Source organism: Cinclus cinclus, chromosome 2 (genome assembly GCF_963662255.1).
Source record: "Cinclus cinclus chromosome 2, bCinCin1.1, whole genome shotgun sequence".
In the NCBI taxonomy this organism is placed as follows: domain Eukaryota; kingdom Metazoa; phylum Chordata; class Aves; order Passeriformes; family Cinclidae; genus Cinclus; species Cinclus cinclus.
This window is the reverse complement of record NC_085047.1, coordinates 39,616,005-39,635,793: the sequence shown is the minus strand read 5'-3', so window position 1 is coordinate 39,635,793 and position 19,789 is coordinate 39,616,005. Positions and strand designations below refer to the sequence as shown.

The following is a 19,789-nucleotide window of genomic DNA, read 5'->3' as shown; positions in this document are numbered from 1 at the left end:
AATGAGACATTTCTGAATTTCCTTAGAGTGGAGAGAAGGATGTTTATCACTTAGCATAAGCAGGTCATGGCTCCCCAGAGCTCCTTACCTGAGGGTCAGACATCACAGACTATGATTTTAGATAGGTCCCTAATGCATTGTTTTTCATGCACTTTGTGACAAGGTTTTATCTAAGCAAGTCTAAAAGGCAACATTCCTTGTTAGCAGCACTTTGCTTTCCAAGCCTCTGGTCTGTTCTTTCATTATGTTCTTTATTGTCTTTACTTTTGGCCTCTGAGGAAGAAAAACTACAAAGAAAGTGCTTTAATCCATGTCTCAGATGAGATTCATGGTCCTTGGTTTTGAATTTCTTTTTCTCAGATATTACTGCTTTTATGTCTTTTGGTTTTCTAACTGAAACTGAATAGGGATGGGTTCCTCATAAGCTTTCCATCTAGCTTGTTTGGGTAATAAGGCAACAAGGCCTTTACTCTTTCATTTCTACAGTGCTAGCTGATCTCATAATTCTTTGGTATATACCAGTAATGAGAATCACCTTTCTTCCTCATCATTTGCTGGAAATGAAGGAGTGCACCTGACAGAGATGCATATTTTATAGATGAAATATGTGCTAAGTAGGTATTCTCCTTAAATAATAACTACCCAAAGTGGTTAAGAATTAATTCTGGGTTGCTGGGGAGGAGTCTTTCAGGAAGCTATAGCTGTCACACAGAGAGAGACAGATCTGCCTAATTAATTTGCCTAGAAGTAATCTCTTAATTGCCCCATGAGTTGTCCGAGCATTCTTGGATGCACCTTCAGCAGGGCAGCAAGAAAGCTTTAACTTGTGGGATATCTTAACATTTACTGGTCAAATAATGAGCGGCCAAACCACAGTGTTAGAGTCTTCTCATGCTTAGCTGCTTCTGCTTTCCAGGGAATGTTTTATAATACCGAGAGCAGAAATTGGTCTGGCTAATTTTAGTCTCATAGTGACTAAATCTGGGGTGTTTTGGGAGTTGTTTCCTCTAACTCTACACTGCAATACATCTTAGGCAGCAGGTACAGATGCCCGTCTTAAAGTTGCTTCTTCTCATAGATGAAAATTAAATTTGAGATGCCTGGAAAATTGCTGAGTGACATTGAAGATTTTTAGAGGGCCTACCTAGCTAGGTAATAGTAATACCTAGGAGTGAGAGACATGGACTATAGCATGCCTCAGGGTAGGATCAAGACTGCCAAAATAATTCCTAATGATGTCCAATGGTAGAATTTCCACAGCTTTCCATTGCAATCTGTTTATTAAGCAAGTTTCCATACTACTGTTAGAAAATTCCCTAATGCCTAATTTAAATTTTAATTATTACAGATGAAGTCTTTTATTTCCAAGTCTTGAAAGCTAGAACAAACCACAACTGTCTATCATCTGAAGAGAAACATGAGAAAGTATTTATGACTAAAAGATCAGGCAATCATTTTCTGAAGTTGCTCATTTGAGAAAGAGAGCACAGCATAAAGTATTGTTCAGAGAAAAAGTACTTCCCTAGATTTGAAAACCCTTGAAACGAGAATTTTTGGGGTTATGAGAATTTCCAGTGAATCCCAGCTGAGCTTTCTAGCTTATTTAAGGAAAGAATGGCTCTCTCTATACATGTAACCTCTAAGTAAGAATGTGAAAGGGCAGAGTTTCAAGAAGAACACTTAATCTTTGTCTGAAGATTCTCTACCAGGAGGAGTGATGTAAGTCACTGTCTAAAGGCCTACAGACTATTTTCTCTCTTCCCTCAGTAACAAGAGAGTAATTTTGGTAGGTATCAAGACATCACCTGGAAATCTGGTGTTTTCTATTTGTGCTACAAGTATTCTTTAGGAAAGTAGTGCCTTATAACATTTTCTGAAGTTTTGAACATACTGGAGATTTCACATCGGCCCTGTTCCTGTGTTCTATACCCCTGAAGACCTCAGAACTCTGTCAAAGAACTCTGATATAACATAACATAACATAACATAACATAACATAACATAACATAACATAACATAACATAACATAACATAACATATTTCCCCCCCCCTCCTTCTCCTCAATGCAACAGCTTTGCATTTGAATTCAGAACTCTGGAGTAACAGACTGTTGAATGATTTCTGTACTAAAGCTGTGGTATCCAATGTCAGCCTGAGTGACAATTTAATTTCAGTGGTCTAAACTTGTACCTGCTTCAATGCCACTGATTTGGATCTAGACTCTGTGTGAGAAATATCTCTTGCTTAATGGTTTTGTTACGTACTTTGCCCACACACCAAGTCTTGGTGGAAGTCTTGGCATTGACCCTGACCTGATTGCCAGCTGGGAAATAGTTTCCCTGCAGCTTGCAGAAGTGCCTCAAAATGGACATTTTTCCCAGGCTTTCTGGAAACAGAAGCTTTGTGATTTGGTGTCTCTGTCTGACACTTCTGACAGAAGAGAGAAGAACTGGTGTTTATCAGACTCGTCTGGAAAACTCCAAATGACTCTTTTAATGATTTGCAGTTTAAAAGGAAATGTCTCAAGCTGTGAGAAACCAAAAGCCATTTACTTAAAATTCTGTGAAAGAGAAGAATATTAAAGTGAAAGTGAGGTCAAACATCTGGGATTACATGGGTCTCACTGTTCTCAGACTACTGGGACAGAACTCAGGGGACGACAGTCACTGAAGGGGTGCACTGCAATCCCTGCTTCCCAGGCATTCCACCATTATGGTTCTTCCTATCAACAGTGGGATTCTGGACTATGGAGATAGTTCTGCAGCAGCCATGTCTCTGATAGGAAAAAATGTGCATTTGTTTCTGAAGTGAACAGCAGAACTGGGGTACAACAACCACAGGTACCACTGCCAGTCAATCCCACCTAGTTAATGCTGAAGTCTTCCTTCTTCTCCCTCTATAGTTTCAACCTGCAGCTGAGGATCTCCTGGTTACAAAGATCCGTGTATCACAGCTCGCCAGAGGGAGGCCTGTAGTTCATTCCTCACTTACATTCTTAATTCTGCTGCTTACTGACGGTATGGTTCATGGTTGAGGGTCAGGAAAGTGCTGATTTGTCAAGTGCAAAACAATAGTGACATGTGGTGGAGGCCTAAGGGAGAAGAAACTAAGGAAGAGGATAAAGCTCAAATTCAAAGGGAGTGCTAAAGCCAAATAATTATGGCAAGATTTTCTTAAGTTGTCCTAGGCAAAGTGGGATTTGTCCCATTTGTCATGAAGGGTGTAGTCTCCAGCCTATGAAAACTAAAAGAAAGAATGCTGTCCTATTACTCTTGCACTTCAAGAAAAATAAGGATCACATTAATAATTTGTTTCTTTTCAAATACAACAGCTAACATATGGAAAATTGTTGCTGTGATTTTTCTGATTTCATCCATCAATCAAAGAGATGTAGACCAAACAGGAACTTGATTTGTCTAATGGCACTTAAGGCAGCAAGTTTGCAGGTATTATGGAAATACTTGAAGCAGATTGCTCTTACGTAGGCAACACAATGTAAAGTGCCCCAATATAGAAGCCAGTAAGCTGAAATGTAGAAATCTTTCTCACAGTCACATAATGGCAGGTAATTATCACCATCGTTATTAGAACAGAGGTATGGCTCAGTAGGGGATGCTTAATCTCTGGAAAAACAGCATTACTGTTAGGATAAAGTATATCCATTTTTGCTGGACTGGCACTGTATAAATAACAACAAGAGTGATCTAATTTTTGGCTCCTCCAAGGCTGCATTTGGTCCACAGATGGATTTTTGAGAATATATGTGTCATAGGAAAATAGTTACTTACCGATAATTTTATTCCTTCTGCATTGTAAGCAGGGCTCTGAATGCTGCCTTTTCTGCTCACTTCAGGGAATGGCCCAGGAAAGCCCAAAGGATACCCTACTGGTGGTAATGGAGATTTATAAAATGTTTTCTTTTCATGACCTCTGTGAAGTGGATGAGAAGATAAAGTGTTATCAGTTTTTGAACCAGTGATACTGCCTTGGCCATACAAAGCAGGACTGCAGTTTCCGTGGCATCCACCAGCAGCAAGCATAGTAGTCTGTTGACATTCCACTTTCCATGAATCTTTATTTTGGAAAGATCTAAAAGAAAAAAAAAATAAATATGAAACCCGGCTAAAACTCATAAGCTATCACAGAAAAGCCAAGGGTTTTTAAAATTTATTTGTTTACATAATTTCAATTACTTAGCTGTTCAAACTGCTTCATGCATGGAGTTAGGGGCATAAGATTCAGCATTACCAAATTGCAGCAATTTAGCAATTTCCACCTAGGTTACTGTAAAAGTCTGAGTGTGCTTTCTCTTGTCTGCTTCAGCTATGAATTAAACCACCCTAATTTAAACCCTTTCACTGGAGCTTAGGTTGAGAACCTTGTCTTGGTTGCTCTAACTGTGGCAGAATCTGCTAAAACACAAACTCACTTCAGGAACTGAAGACACCAATGCTCCTTAAGTGTTTGTTACCCATCCTTTAATAATGGCTAGCATGCCTTTGGCTTTCCAGTGGGAAAAGCAATGCAAGCACCCTTTGGCCATGTCTAGGAACCAGAGTGAATTTAGCCAAACAAACAGAAGAAATGAAATAGGAAAGTTTGAGAGGAGAGAAAAAAGCTTTTATTAGTGGTTGGATAATTAGTCAATTTTGATCTAAAATTATCTTAACTATGTTCAAGTGGCTGGAATTTAGAATAAAAACTTAAACAAAAAACAGCACAGGAATCCTTGGTTCTGCATTTTTACTGCAAGGATAATTTTCCCACTGATTTAGTGATAATAGTTTGGATATTAATATTAAAAAAATTAGATTTTTAAAATACACTTTTAAAAAAAATTGTACAATACCATGCTTTTGTAACAATAAATGAAATCTTCAAGACCAAAAAATAATCTTTTAGCATTTTATTATGATGTTCCAAAATGCTTGTATCTCAGTGATCAGAATTGGTGTGTGACTACATATTTCTAATAATTTATATTTATGTAAAGCAAAAACGATTAGGGTTAATATCAACATAAAAAAAAGAAAGCCATTTTCTTCCCATTCAAAATAGTTAACTGAACAATTCTGATACCGTATTGGTAAAAGGAGAAAAATTTTGAGACTGGCTTGGCCAGATGTCTGTGAAATGACACTAATTTTCAATTGCATCATTCCTTGTGTTATCTACCAAAACATGCAAAAAAAGTATGTCAGATTCTATTAATTTTATCTTACAGTGTTTCTAGCTGAGATGAAAATTTCCACTGTATTGAGGTCTGTGCTTATGATGAAATTTTATTCTTGGGAGGTAACTACTAAAAAATGATAGTGTTCTGAACAAATTCTATCATTGCAAATATCCTAAAACAGTCTACTAATTTGAAATGCAGCTATAAAAGCTTTTAAAGAGCATTTTCTCTGCCACTAAAATATAATTTAATAAATATTCAAGAGTATGCAGTGCTACTCATTATTTTTTTATCTTTTTAAATAGAAGAACCTTGCCAAGTGCAGGGAAAAGACTGTTTTCTGCAGAAAGATCACACCACCACTTTCTAATCTTAATTTAAGTATTTGGTGTTGGGAGACTGGCTGTGGAGCCTTGATGGACCTGCTTTTACATGAGCCCTTCTGGTTTTCACGGGGATGGATTTGATTTTCTTCACAGTATTTCCTATGGGGCTGTGTTTTGGATTTGTGCTGGAAATAATGTTGGTAACACAGGGATGTTTTAGTCACTGCTGAGCAGCACTTATACAGGGCCAAGGCTCTTCCACTCCTCACCCCACCCCACTGGAGAGAAGGCTGGGGGTGCATGAGGATTTGGGAGGGGACACAGCTGGGACAGCTGATCCCAGTTGATCACAGAGATATTCCAGACCATATGGGAGCATGCTCAGCAATAAAAAGTTGGGGGAAGGTTGCTTGGGCATCACATGACAGGTGGTGAGCAATTGCACTGCTGTCACGGGGCATCACTTGTTCCGTATATTCTAATTACAGCATCACTATTATTATTATTATTATTGTTATTGTTGTTATTACTACTACCTTTCTTTTCTGTCCTATTAAATGGCATCTCAACACATGAATGGTACTTTTTTTAAAATTCCAATTCTTTCCTTGTGAGTAGGGGAGTGAGCAAGTGGCTGTGTACTGTTTACCTGCCAGGTTAAACCACAACAGCCCTAAAACATGAAACTGAGTATTCATGGACTGTGCAGAACAACTCAGAGGACGAATGAAAAACATAGTTTTTTTCTTTGATAATAAAAGAAGCTGTGATTAAGATACTATGAATTCTACAGAAAAGCAAATTATAAGCATGATGCTGTATTATTATTTGTTACTATAATTTTATTTTTACTATAATAATAGTATTATTTATACATGCTGACATAAAACTGAGACTGTTCACCAAACCTTCCAGTTCTCTAAATCAACTAAAATGTTTACTTTTATGGAGGCAGAGTTTTCTCCTTTCTTTCATGCTTTTCTTTACATAAATATACTCTGATCTTTGGGTGCAGGAGAATACCTTTTTTATTTATTTTTCTTCCTGTTTTGAAATCCATTCCATCTATGGTTTGGATGAAGGGCACTGTGAAAAAAAGCCTACCACAACTGAAGATAGATGGCATGAATAATAAAATCACAGGGTTTTTTTTTTTTTTAAATCTCTTGTTCTGACCTTTCTGGAAGTAATTTTCTCTCTAAACCCATAGTAAAGTCTATGTGCTCTGTGTTCTTTTTTTCCCCCAGAACTGCTTCTCTGTGTATTTAATAACAATTATTACTGTTGTGTTATAACTTCTCTGCGAACAGAATTTTCAGACTTGAGTGCTTGAGTGGCTACTTGACTTACGTTATGGTAGCCTTTAGATAATAAAAACACCTCCCCTCCCCCCCCCCCCAAAAAAAAAAGAAAAAAAAGAAAGATTTCTTTAAAAGGAACTCCCACTCTCCCATTCCTAGTGTGATCCATAGGAATTTCTAGGGCTGCTTTGATATGGATACTCGGCCTTTACTCTGGATGGTTTTCACATTTGTGGTTTAAACTTCTAACAGTTGATGTGCAAAATAATATTGAAGAACACAGATCTACTTTAAATAAAATCTGCAAATTTGTAAAAAGCTGTCCATTTGTTAACACTACCAATGCAATGACACTACTACTGTGACACTACTACTGCAGCTGAACAACTTATGCTTTCTGTGTGATTACTGTCATATAGTATTTAACATGTACACATACCACACAAATAATATCATTGTTGACTTGGTGACATAGGGGATATGTAGTGAAAGAACAGTCTCCTCACAAAGGAAATTTATATAGACAGGATTTACTTTTCCTGACGCATAGATAAAATCTGCCTGGTCCTTGTGTGGCCAATGACTTCAGTGATGCAAAAAACCCCAAATTCCTTACACAGTTTTGCTGTTTGACATAACCAATCTTGAGAAAGAAAACTGCAGACCTTTAATGACCAGAATGTCTTCAAGAATTTGTGCTGTTGCTTTTACCTGGAAAGCATAATGGCTAGTTTGATTTTAAAATTGATAAACAGCCTTTTCCTGAAGAGCTGTTTTCACTGCTTCCACTTTATCTATTGCAATAACTGATACAATAGTGAGTGTGACTAAGAGTTGTATGATCTCCAAGGAGTAGTGAAAACCTTCTTAACACAGATATTCACTGCAAACACACATCCATTAAGAGATCCCCAGCTACCTTAGCAGGAATTAAGTCTTACTTTTCCCACAAAGTGCACTTTGGCTTGATCAGTTACCCATTTTTCTGTGTATTTCTGTGATAAATAAATAGCTTTTTATTTCGGAACTCACAGGTGTGTTTTAATTTTGGAAGAAACAAACTGAACACAATCAGCTTCATCAGAGAAAGTCCTCTTTGACCATGCCCAAATTTAAATCAACTGCATATGGTCAAGGTCTAACTAAAGGACTGAAATCTTGATGGTAGGGAAAGCTTATGTAAATGGCAATTAGAAGTAAAATAATTACATAAGAAAACAGTAATTAATTAAGGTGGTTATAGGTAGAATGAGGGCACAGACCTTTTTTAGCAAAAATATGCTATTTCTGCATATATTAATTTCTAATATTTGGAAATTCAGTGTATACTGAAAGAAAGAAGAAATCATTCCGCTTTTTGGACTGCTAGTATAGCTTCCTGCAATTTCCTGTGTTTTCTCTAGAGGTCTCCTCTCTAAGACATGATGGTGCCTGTGCCCAGGGTTCCAGTACTGATTGAGAGACACAACTGAAAAATACTGTAGAATAGACACCCATCCTTTACACAAACACGTTTTCTAATTTTTTACCATATAAAAAAGTATTTTGTGCCCTTTCTCCAGTGCCATAATTTCCATGGAAACAGAACTGCAAATTAAACCAGAAATAACAGGGTTTACACTCAGAATAAAATAAACATACCCCAGATTTTAACTTAACCAACATCAACTTCCGAGTTTATCTGCATACATTTGACGGTTGAAAATTTAATTTTAGTTTTCTGGAAAAATCCTGAGGTAGTTTCTGGCTTGGGAACAGAGAACTGATAGTACAGAAAGGGCCAAGTCATAAAAACACTGGCTAGGTGATGTGCATACACAGTATATGTCAAATTTGCATGTTTTAAAACCTGTGTACTTATTTATCTGAATAGTTTTCATTTAGGAATTCTAATGCCTGATTTAGATAGTGAAATCCAGGCTCAATATATCTGTTTCATCATATTAATTACTATAACAATAATAATAATAATAATAATAATAGTAATTTATATTGTGTTCAGTAGTCTGGCTGAGATTTCTGCTGAGAAGGTCAACTCTCACAGGTGTCCCACAGCTTTGATTGATCTTCCAACAACTATGAAATCACAATACTGCAAATTACATGCATAGTTCTATTGTCTCAAATATTTATGTTCTCATAAATTAAATTTCACAGTCTCTTATGTACAGCAAGTGTAAATCCTCAGAAAATGGGAAAAAAATCTTCATTTTTCCTCACTTGTGAGGAGTTGAAGCACAAGCAAAAGTTGCACTGACCAATTTTGTGCAGAAAGATTATTCTACTGTTCAGAGTAATCTGTATCCCAGTTTACAAGTATTTGTCTCAGCAACATCTTCAACATAATTTGAAACTTCATAGGAAATCAGGCATACCTGCCACTTCCAAAGTTAGGTGTATGTATGTGTGTGTATATACAGGAAGATAAAAATTAATAGGAAGCTAAATATGTTGTTTATTTGTAATGAAGAATTGACATGATAGCACTAACATGAAACAGTTCTGCATGCAAAATGTATACGCATATATATATATATATATATGTGTGTATATAATATATCATTTTTTATATACACATGAATACTATCTCCAACACAAAACAATGCTCTTTAAAAAGAAATTTTAGGCAAAAACAGGGCTACATATCCTGGGATGTCTCTCTATTTTGGAGAAAGAAAACAATTTAACATTTTGCCAAAATCTAAATGTATGACTTTGAAATCTTAACATGTCCAATCTGGCTCCAGCTATTTTAACTTCACAGAACTGTTTTAGTTCTATCATGTCAATTCTTCATTACAAATAATCAACATATTTAGCTTCCTATTAATTTTTATTTTCCTGTATTGTGAAATACTGTTTAGCAGGGAGTTTGTTGATTTTTGTTTCATTTTGTTTTGTTTTCTTAATTGCAATGCCATGATTATAATATATTTGAAGGCAATTCAATGGCTCACTGAGCACAGGGAAATAAGAAGAAAGTCATCACTACAATCCTTTCTATGAGTCTGACTATTCTCAAGTCTCATTATTTTTCCCTAAGAAGGAGTTTATTTTAGGAATGACTTACTTAGGGCATCTGAAATTATGTTTCCTTTAAAAATCAGGTCACCCAAGAACAATGAAATCAGAAAGGCATTAAAATACATTTAATGAAACTTCCAACAAATGAAACTGGAGGACACAAAGCTTTTCAGCAGGGCCCCATAGTTCAGATTGCTTATTAAGAGTACCTCCCATCAAGAAGTTTACCTCTCTTGTTGATTTTTCTATCCTTTCCTTGTCTTGTTTTTATTAGGTAGTAAAAGTACAGTATGCTGTATTTTGCAAAACCTGGAACTAAGAAGAGCTTGAGCAGCACATAAAAGGTTTTTAAAGTTTCATGTGCTAAATACTAAAACGAATATACACTTCAGGGACTTCTTTTATTGCCAATTTCTGTTAGCCATCCAGAAAAATGTAGGAAGTCCTTAAAAATGTAGTAACTAGGTCTGATATTTATATTGGTGGGAGCTCTGAATGAACAGAAGCAGCAAAAAACATGACAGTTTGGCCCAGTCTGACCTTCCAAAACACTTACAAGAAGTTTCATAAACGTGTACAATCTAAAGATTACCTCTCTTCCTTTCCTTGCATCTTTGAATGGGTTTGGTAGCTGTGCTCTGTTTCTTTATATGTATCCATGCAACCCAGTATGGATGTTTCTGTGTCATTTTGTAGTTTAACGAGGCTATTTTGTAGTCTCAAATTCTCATGTTTCATTTTGTGAACAGAAGCTGTGAAATTTCCATGTTCTTTGTTACATAAATCTAAGCACTGTGAAAGGAGATAATACCATCATTAAGTAGTTATTTTTTCCACAGTAAATGGGTATATTTTTAACAAGCAAACACAAAACAATGTTCTGTGCTGAAGAAAAGACCTAGCTACCATATATAATCATGCAACATTTAGGGCCAACCAAGAGAATTGCCTCCGGAAAAAAAAAAATCACAGTGGATAAATGGAAAAGAAGGGATAACAGCCTCTATTACACAATAGAACAAATTAAAATTTCTCTGCAAACATGCATTCAAAATATTATTGTTGTAAATTTATTGCTTGCTTTGTAAAACTGATGATATAAAAGCAACCATAACAGCTATAGCTGCAGACTGTATTGCTCCCTCCAGTAACAATTCCTCCAAAAATAACAAGCAGAATAATAGGAGTTCATTACTATACTAGATACAGAGTATGTGTACAGGCACAGTTTAATATGTGTGTTGAGACAGTCACCTTCAGTTTCAGAAGCAGAGAGTAAAGCTACATCAGCACAGTGCTCTCTGTCCATGTCACTAAACCCTGCTTCTCAGCTGGCTTAGCCCACATGGTATGCAAAGCAAAATACTGAAAGTGCAAGCCACACATGCATTGTGATCAGGGGCTAAAGAGCTCCATCTGCTAGGATTTCAAGAAGGGAAGATGGAGATTAGCTCTGGAAGTTGTCTAGCCAGGATACTATATTCCTTTTCTTCTTGTATCACTTAATCCACAAAGCCTATGCTGCACACCTGAGACAGCTATTTTGGAACTGTCTCTCTGCAGAGTACTGCACGGCATTGTGTAATGTATTTGCAATAACAATATACTGTCATCACCAGGAAATTCTCAAAAAGTTTATCAGATTACACACAAAAGACTAAAACTCCATGCATTTCATTAAGTTGTGCTTTCATATATTCCTAGATTTACCTCATTCTCTTGGAACTCAGTAACCCATTACAGATTTGGTTCTTAGTACACTCCTGGCACATCGGTGCTCCTGCATTTGAAAACTTGTCTATTCCTTGCACTGATTTGATGCCATCTCTTCCTGTAAACCTTGCCTTGCTTAGTTTTAGGGGGAATTTATGAGCCAAGCTGGCATGGAAATGCCAGAAGGTATAATAAAATGTAGTATTTTGTGCAACTATGGGGGAGCAGGGGCTCAGCTACATCTCACAAGTGGGAGGAGGAACGAGGAGAAGGAAAGTGCTAAGTCATCCTACCACTAATAGCTCTAGAATCAGCAGTAAAGTCATAATGGCATGAGCCCCAAAACTGAGCTGGCCCAGCTACATTGCTTTTGGCATCTAAACCCTGAAAGTAACCCTGCCTGATGAGGCATTACACCATACTGACTTAGGCTGGCATGGTCTCAGAGGTCTGTGTAGTGCTCCACTGTACAGCACAAACACGACCATAAAAATCTCTCCAATCCCTGGAATCATAATATCAAATACATCACAATCTCTACTGTTTAGATCCTCACAATACATTAGTAAAGCAGGAAAGAATTTTTAAGTCCACAAATCTACTGAAATATGTATTGACCTTGGAATATGTGTTAACTGGATTTTACTGTTAAAATATAACAAACATGTGACGTCTCCAAGGACCTTTGTCAGGCAGCTCTTCTCAATCTTCAGGAAAAGTGTCACTGCAAAGAAGAGATAGACATGCACACACACATCCATCTATGCTTCCACAAAAATGGACCATATACACACATACAGTTATCCATAACAGTGTGTATGTATGTGTAGGTAAGATATCACTGATGGACATCTATGCTCTTTTAAGGGTGTGGATAAACATGATGTTCTGTCATGACAATTAAAAGGCTACAAATCTCCCCAAAATGTATCTACATCAGTATTTCCAAACAACATTCCAGTGTGCTTTTTTTAGTGACAGATACAGTAACTTACAGCATATATTCTGTAAGCAAGCGATGTTTTGAAGCTTTTTGTGGAAAACAGCATATATTCTATTTATTATACCTTCATAAACCATAGGTCTAGATAATCTTATGGCACACTTTTTATCAATTAAATTTTAAAACTCTGCCATTTGGAGAGATATAAGTACCGAACTCTGAAAATACGCTGGGTGGGAGCAAAATATGTCCGTTTTTTACACTGCTATTTAAATACCATGTGAACAAAGGGGTAAGATATTAAAAAAGGCACATATTTTTGTCAGTGAGAATGATGACTGTTTAAACTTAAGTAAGTTATATCACTTACAAAAAAATAAGCTCACAGAAATAGTTTAGTGTCTAGACAGTTACTGAAAAATTTAGCTTACTTGTAGTTTCATACAGTTAAGGTAAAAATTACTCTTATCTATACTCATCTTCAGGCTGTGTGTGAATACCTCTTGGTTTTATGATGCACACCTTATTTTTATTTATTTAATCTATGCAAGCCAGAAATCTCTAAATCTGCCATGATTTTAACCTACATTTACAACAAATATAAGCAACTATTCTGCATACTTCATAGATTAAAAAAAAATTACCATGCAACATTCACACTCCTGGTTTTCTACCATTTCTTTTAGATGTGTGTTTTCAGATTTGATAACTTGGTAATGGAATTCCAAGAGCTAGGGAAAGATTAAGTTCTTAGTTAAAAAGCAAGAATATTACTCTCAACTGGAATAACACTGAGTATCTATATATTTAAGCTTAATTTTACAAAACGTATGCTAAGAATTACAAAATTTACTATAATATTTTTAAATATAGCAATACCAAAGTAGGAAGAAGTATTAAACCATCTATAAAATATATACAAATACAACACCTCTGATTTTATTGACCTTTTTGAAAGAAGTAATGACTTAGGAAAACAGGAAGCTCACGTGCAGTTACTATATAGAATGAGGAACAGATTTGACAGGCCACTGAAACTTGATGAAATCCTATTCATGACGTCTAGAAATTTTATCTATTCTTTTTGTGATATGGAAATATCTGGTAAAGAACACTAAACAGCAGGAGATATCTCTCATTTTCCCCAAACACTAACTTTGCTATTGTCAAAAGTAAAGTATTACTTCAATCACAGTTTTCCATGTGTAATGACCCTCTCACGAAACACAGAGATACCTAGAAACCTCTAAATATGATGGTTCTATTGCTTTACAAACTAAGTAACAAAGATGGAAAAATTGTTTTTAAAACAAAAATTTGCCATAAAAATCCCCACTGGTACCTTCCAGTTTCCAGCTATAAAATTACTAGAATTTTCTATGCAGATTTGTAACATTTGTCAAAAAGCTTTAGAAAACACTGAAAAACAACAAACTTAAAGCATATGTAATAACCATAAACTGGAATTTTTCAAGATCTTTTGCACGTTAAAATGATAAATAGATGTGATGGTCAGAATGAATTTCAATTTAGATGCACAGTTGACATTTACTTGTTCCACTATCAATCTGGCTGCTTTTGTAATACTTCACAGATATTACAGCACCACTGATAAAAATTACAGCAAGAAATGTGATGTCTTTTTTTTCCACAGATAATGAATATCATTATCAATAGCGTGGAGTAAGATGATATGGGCTGCTTCTGCCTACTTGCATACCTGTTGTTTTGTTAACAATTTGTGTTTTGTCTCTAATTCCATTTTTAACTGTCTTTCCAGAAGACTAGCTTTCTCCATGATAGTTGCTATAGTGATCTCCTTCTGATGAAGCTCCTCTGTCAGGTCAGAGATTTTTGTCTTCATTCTTTCCTGCTCAGAGCAATGGGACTGCTCCTCTCGATAAACATGGTTTCTTATCTGTAGCAAATACATTTCAAAAAGAAAAAATGCTGTGCAGTAAATATGATTGCATCACTTGCTACTTATCGGTGACTTTTTCTGCTGTTGCTTCCAAGACACCAACTCTTCTAACGGAATCAGAGATTCTGAGATCGTAAAATAAAATGTCTTTGGAAGTCAGTGCACAGAGCTTTGTTTATTTTCACATCTTTTTTCAACACTTCTCTTGTACTTTTATTTGCCTATTTAATATTAGAAATGAACAAAGTACAATACACTTCAATTGACCTTTTAAAAGAAAGTAATAAAAATCATGTATAGAATTGCAATACAAGATAAAGAATAGCCATTCAATAAATTTAAGTATGATTTATTTATACTGCACTTCAGATAGGTTTAAAAGAAGTTTGATGAAGTTTCAATTAACTTAGGAGCAATATAAATAAATCAATCTAGAGGCTCTTTAATAAGAAACTATGTTAGAAATAAAGGATATATACGGCAAATCACTTTATGAGAATTGCTCCTGCCATTACATGTAAAAGTTTAAGGTCAAACTTTCTTCAATACCTCCCATGAAGAGTTCTCTAAAGAATCCACACAAAAATTGTTTCCCTCATCTTTCTACTATAACCAACAATTTAGTACTGACAGATTCTTTATTTTGTAAGAAACAAAACAACAAAACCCAGCATAACAACCTCTGAAACAATTTAAACAATTCCTGCGTAATATACATGAGTAACAGAGTGCATTTCTTTTTTATTTATGCAAACAGCATAGAAATACTAGAATTGTAAAAAAATAGGTGTAGATGAAAAAACCTAAGAAGTAGATCATGACTGTCATGCCAAAATTGATGAACCCAAGTCAGATGCAGTCAAATAGAGATATTCAAAATTCACTTGGCAAGCATTCCTGTAACCTGCTCTAGGTGGCAGGGGGGTTAGACCCTTCCAACCCTATCAGTTCTGTGATTTCTGCTTGCTACTTGGCAAAACCACAACATGCTTGTACGACAAGTTCTGTGCATCCTCTACTTCCGAAGTATTTCAGCCTGCCAAGCCGTACCCCATTCCACAGTGCCATGCCACTGCTGCTCGCTCACAGCACTTTTGAAATGTGCAACGCAATGTGATGCACAGTTCCAAAGAGAGAGCTCTGCCCTAGACCATGCAGCAGGTACCTGATTAAACTTAGCCTTGTGTGAGTACCTGCCACAGCGACTTGTATCAGTTGATCTGTTTCCATATCCTACCTCTGAGACCACCTACAAATTACAGCTTAGCTCTACAGACTAATAATTAATCAGAGCTTTGCAGGCTTTCTTAGTTGCACGGTGTTATGTGAATCACAGTAATGCATAGGCATGGTCTCTTCCATTACTTCAATGAAGCAGGTAGGCACAGAATCAGAACGTCAATTTTACAGCTGCACAACTAAATGCAGCCATATACAAAATCTTTCTCATATAAAAAATTTCATGCTCTCCTGAACCTACAATGCATCCTCCTGCTCTCTACAGTATATGCACATACCCAAGTCCAGTACTCTGTACTAAAAATCCTATACTGCAGTTAAGATCTGGAAATCATATTAAATACCTTGTTCAGCTCTTCTTCTTGGAGCTCTTGACTTTCTGCAAATAGCAATAACTCAGTGTTTTTATTTTCTAGTTGCTCAGTAAGCTGAACAGGAGATGATTGATGCCTTTAAGTAAGAAATAAACAAAAGATGAAACAACCAGAACATTCAATACCCTTTACCTCGCAGTATCCTCTCCACAGTGTAAAACTGTAGAACACCTACTTGCTGATGAAAAAATACTCCCAAACATAATCAACATTTGGCCGAAACCAGGCTGGATTTTGGGAGATGTCTAGGAAATAAGGACAATACAACTATGTGCAGAAAGAATCCTGAAAGCTCTTATAAACTGCTACTTTGTATAATTTGAAATGGCTACAGCAGATTAAGACAAGCCATAAAACCATGATGATTTTATTCAAAGGAGGTAAGGAAGAATCTTAATTGCATTGTTTCCAAAGTGTTCTAATGCTGAGAAAATGAAAGACTGTCAAGATATAGGCAGAAACACCTGAAATGCGTTGATTTGTAAAAATCTAGGTACCATTAAAGTCTTTTAACAGTCTGCATCTATTGCTTGAAATTGTCTTATATAATTGTCAGTGAAAATATCCAGTCTAAAATTCAGAAGCTGATGTTTGAATCCAGAGTATCATCTCAAAACCACTTAATTTAAAACTAAGGAAAAAGTTATTGGCTCAGAAGTACTTGTTAATTTAAATATGTCTTCACCATACATACTTTATTTGAATTCCCTGTGTATCTCCATAGTCTTTGATTTTCAATAATTCTGTATACAACTTTTGGCATTCCAGTTGTATCCTTCTCCAGAGACCATCCCTTGATTGCAGCTCATTTCTCATTACTGAGACATCTGCCTCCATATTCTAAAGAAACAAGTAAATGCACAAACAAATAAAATTAGACGGCTTAAAATGCTGGTTTTTAACACATCATATTCAATACCTGTACATACAAGATTTTAAATTCTGAAAAACATATTGCTTCCATGTCAGCACCTCTTGTCTAAAAATAAGATTCTGAATATTCTTTAACCCTTGCAATGTTCCAATGCATCTGCCTCTGAAATTATCATAGGAAACATAATTCAGAAGTTCTTTATTGTACTAAATGCATCTAAAATATATAGCTTGCTTGTTTTAACAGGTTCTGCATCCTGGAACATGTTTCACATGCCAGAATTGGTGCCAATAAGTGGCTTCCATTTTCTATTTTTCTAACAGCATTTCCAAATTTATAAACTTTAGAAACTACAGGGCTGCATAAATCTTTTTCAAAACTAGTTCCATCTGCATGGAGTTAATTGCTTATTTAAATGAACATCACAAAATTTTCAAACCATCAAAAAAGATTTTTCTTAGGGATTTGACAAATCTTATTCTGTTTAATCTTTAATTTCTGACTTAGAGTGTGTTAGACAACCTGACGACATAGTACATTTGGCATGATAAAACATGAATTTAAAAAAATCAGAATTTCACAAAAATATACTGGAAATATACTAAATATATGAAATTGGAAATATAACTCACAAATAACAAGAGTAACAATAATAATCAGTGCTTGCAATAGTAATATCCAGAGAATATGTATTTCTTCTCATCTAAGATCCAAAAGCATGTTTCAGATTAAAAAAAAGTAAGATTTTTTCCAAGGATATTGATCCTTTACCTTTCAAATTATTACATTAAAAACATTCACATTTTTCAAAATTTCTTCATTTTATTTGAATATACCTTCCATCTTTAAGAGCAAAAATAAAGCCTTGAACATTTCAAAAGAGAACTGCATTCCAGAAACTGCACTGCAAAGAACTTCAAAGATTTATCTCCCTTAGAGCCTCCTATAAGAATGACCCTCCTTCCAAGAAGCCTGTGGTCTACCTCTGGCTGAAAGGATTGCTGAAGACAGATATGAAGTGCTTTTGCATTTTTTTGGGTTTTTTTTTGGGGGGAGGCTGCATGTATGGATGCATTAATGTTATCCTTTGTTACATTAAGGCCAAGAGAGCTTTTTTAAACACCAAAATGCAATTTGGGGTATATTTGAGTGAAATAAAGCTTAATGAACTGTTAAAGTTGTTGGTAAGCCTTGCTTATTCTCATCTTCATGACTCCAACATTCAAGAAATACCCACAATTGTTTTACAACATATGAATTTGGGAAATTGTTACCCCTCTGATTTCATTTTAGGGGTGGCTAAGGGAAATAAATTCTGCACAACTGTGTGGCAGAAGTAATATTTTCTGTGATAGACTGAAGTTATCACACATATTTACATAAATTGTTTTTTCTTGTGAATTAAAATAGTAGCAGGAACAACAACAGCGACAGCAGCAGCTGCAATAATAATTGAAACAGAACTTCAGGTCAAGAGTTTCACAGTTTCACACATCAGTGAAAAAAAATAGATATGCATCACTTATTATTTTAGAAAATATATATTGCATCTGGTTAAAATTGAAATTAATTTTTAAGCAGAAAACTTTAGAATTTGTTTAGAAAATATCTCTCTATATATGTAAAGAGTCTGTTTCAAGTTGAAAAAAATCATTATTTCTTTCCTTTTGTGAAAGGTTTTGCTTCTACTAGCTTGCCAACCAAAACAAAGTCCCAAAAATTTCCTGATCAGCTCTTGTTCTAATTCTGCTGAAAGCTGTTTGTGGTGGGTTGACCCTTACTGGATCCCAAGTACCCACCACAGCCACATTGTCACTGCCTTTCCCAGCTGGACAGGGCAAAGAAACAGGAGAAATGCTCTATGTTTCTTGAGATAAGGACAGGGAGAGATCACTCACCGTTTACTGCTAAGAGCAGAACAGACTCAACTCAGAGAAGTTAATTTATTGCTAATCAAATTAGAGCATGTTAATGAGAAACAAAAACTAAATCCTAGAACACCTCCTCATGCCTCCTTTCTTCCCAGGCTCAACTTCACTTCTCAGTTCTCTACCTCCTGTCCTCCAGTGCTGTAGGGTATGAGGAATAGGGGCTGTGGTCAGTTCATCACACCTTGTCTCTGCTGCTCCGTCCTTCTCCGGGGGACCCTCACACTCTTCCCCAGCTCCAGTGTGGGTCCCTCCCATAGGAGATAGTCCTCCATGAACCCACTCATGGTGAGTCCTTCCCATACGCTGAAGTTCTTCATTAACTCCTCCAGTGTGGCTTCATTCCATGGGGCCCAGTCTTTCAGGAACAGGCTGCTCCAGGGTGGGTCCCCAGTGGGGTCACAAGTCCTGCCAGCAAACCTGCACCAGTGTGGGCTCCCCTCTCCACAGAGCCACAGATCTTGTCATGAGCTCGCTCCAGCACAGCTTCCCACAGTCTCCTTCAGACATCCCCCTGCTCTGGCTGGGATGCTCCAGGAGCTGCAGGTGGATCTCTGCTCCACCCTGCACCTCCATGGGCTGCAGGGGCACAGCTGCCTCACCAGGGGCTGCGCCAGGGGCTGCAGGGGAATCTCAGCTCTGGTGCCTGGAGCATCTCCTGCCCTTCCCTCTGCACTGACCTTGGTGTCTGTGGGGCTGTTCCTGTCACATATTCTCACTCTTCTCTCCCCACTGCACGGGGTTATTTTTGCCCTCCTCTTAAATACATTAACCCCCAAGGGGCCCCCATCACTGCTGATGGGTTCAGCCTTGCCCAGCAGTGGGCCCATCATGGAACCAGCTGGCATTGGCTCTGTCAGACATGGGGGAAGCTTCCAGCAGCTTCTCACAGAGGCCATTCCTGGAGAGCCCCCATTACCAAAACCTTCCCAACACAAACTCAATACACTGTTCAACCTTCTAAATACAA

At 36.6% G+C, this 19,789-nt stretch overlaps 1 protein-coding gene across 1 annotated transcript in view; it reads right to left on the bottom strand.

The window, feature by feature from the left end:
* The window catches only part of DEUP1 (deuterosome assembly protein 1), a 40,171-nt gene that overhangs the window by 2,478 nt on the left and 17,904 nt on the right, over positions 1-19,789 (bottom strand). Inside the window, exons 7-12 of the mRNA XM_062487542.1 lie at positions 16,712-16,857; positions 15,988-16,093; positions 14,204-14,401; positions 13,128-13,214; positions 10,420-10,619; positions 3,789-3,930 (exon numbers count right to left, since the gene is read on the bottom strand). Coding sequence (XP_062343526.1) covers positions 3,789-3,930; positions 10,420-10,619; positions 13,128-13,214; positions 14,204-14,401; positions 15,988-16,093; positions 16,712-16,857 — 879 coding nt within the window. The remainder of the gene's footprint in view (positions 1-3,788; positions 3,931-10,419; positions 10,620-13,127; positions 13,215-14,203; positions 14,402-15,987; positions 16,094-16,711; positions 16,858-19,789) is intronic.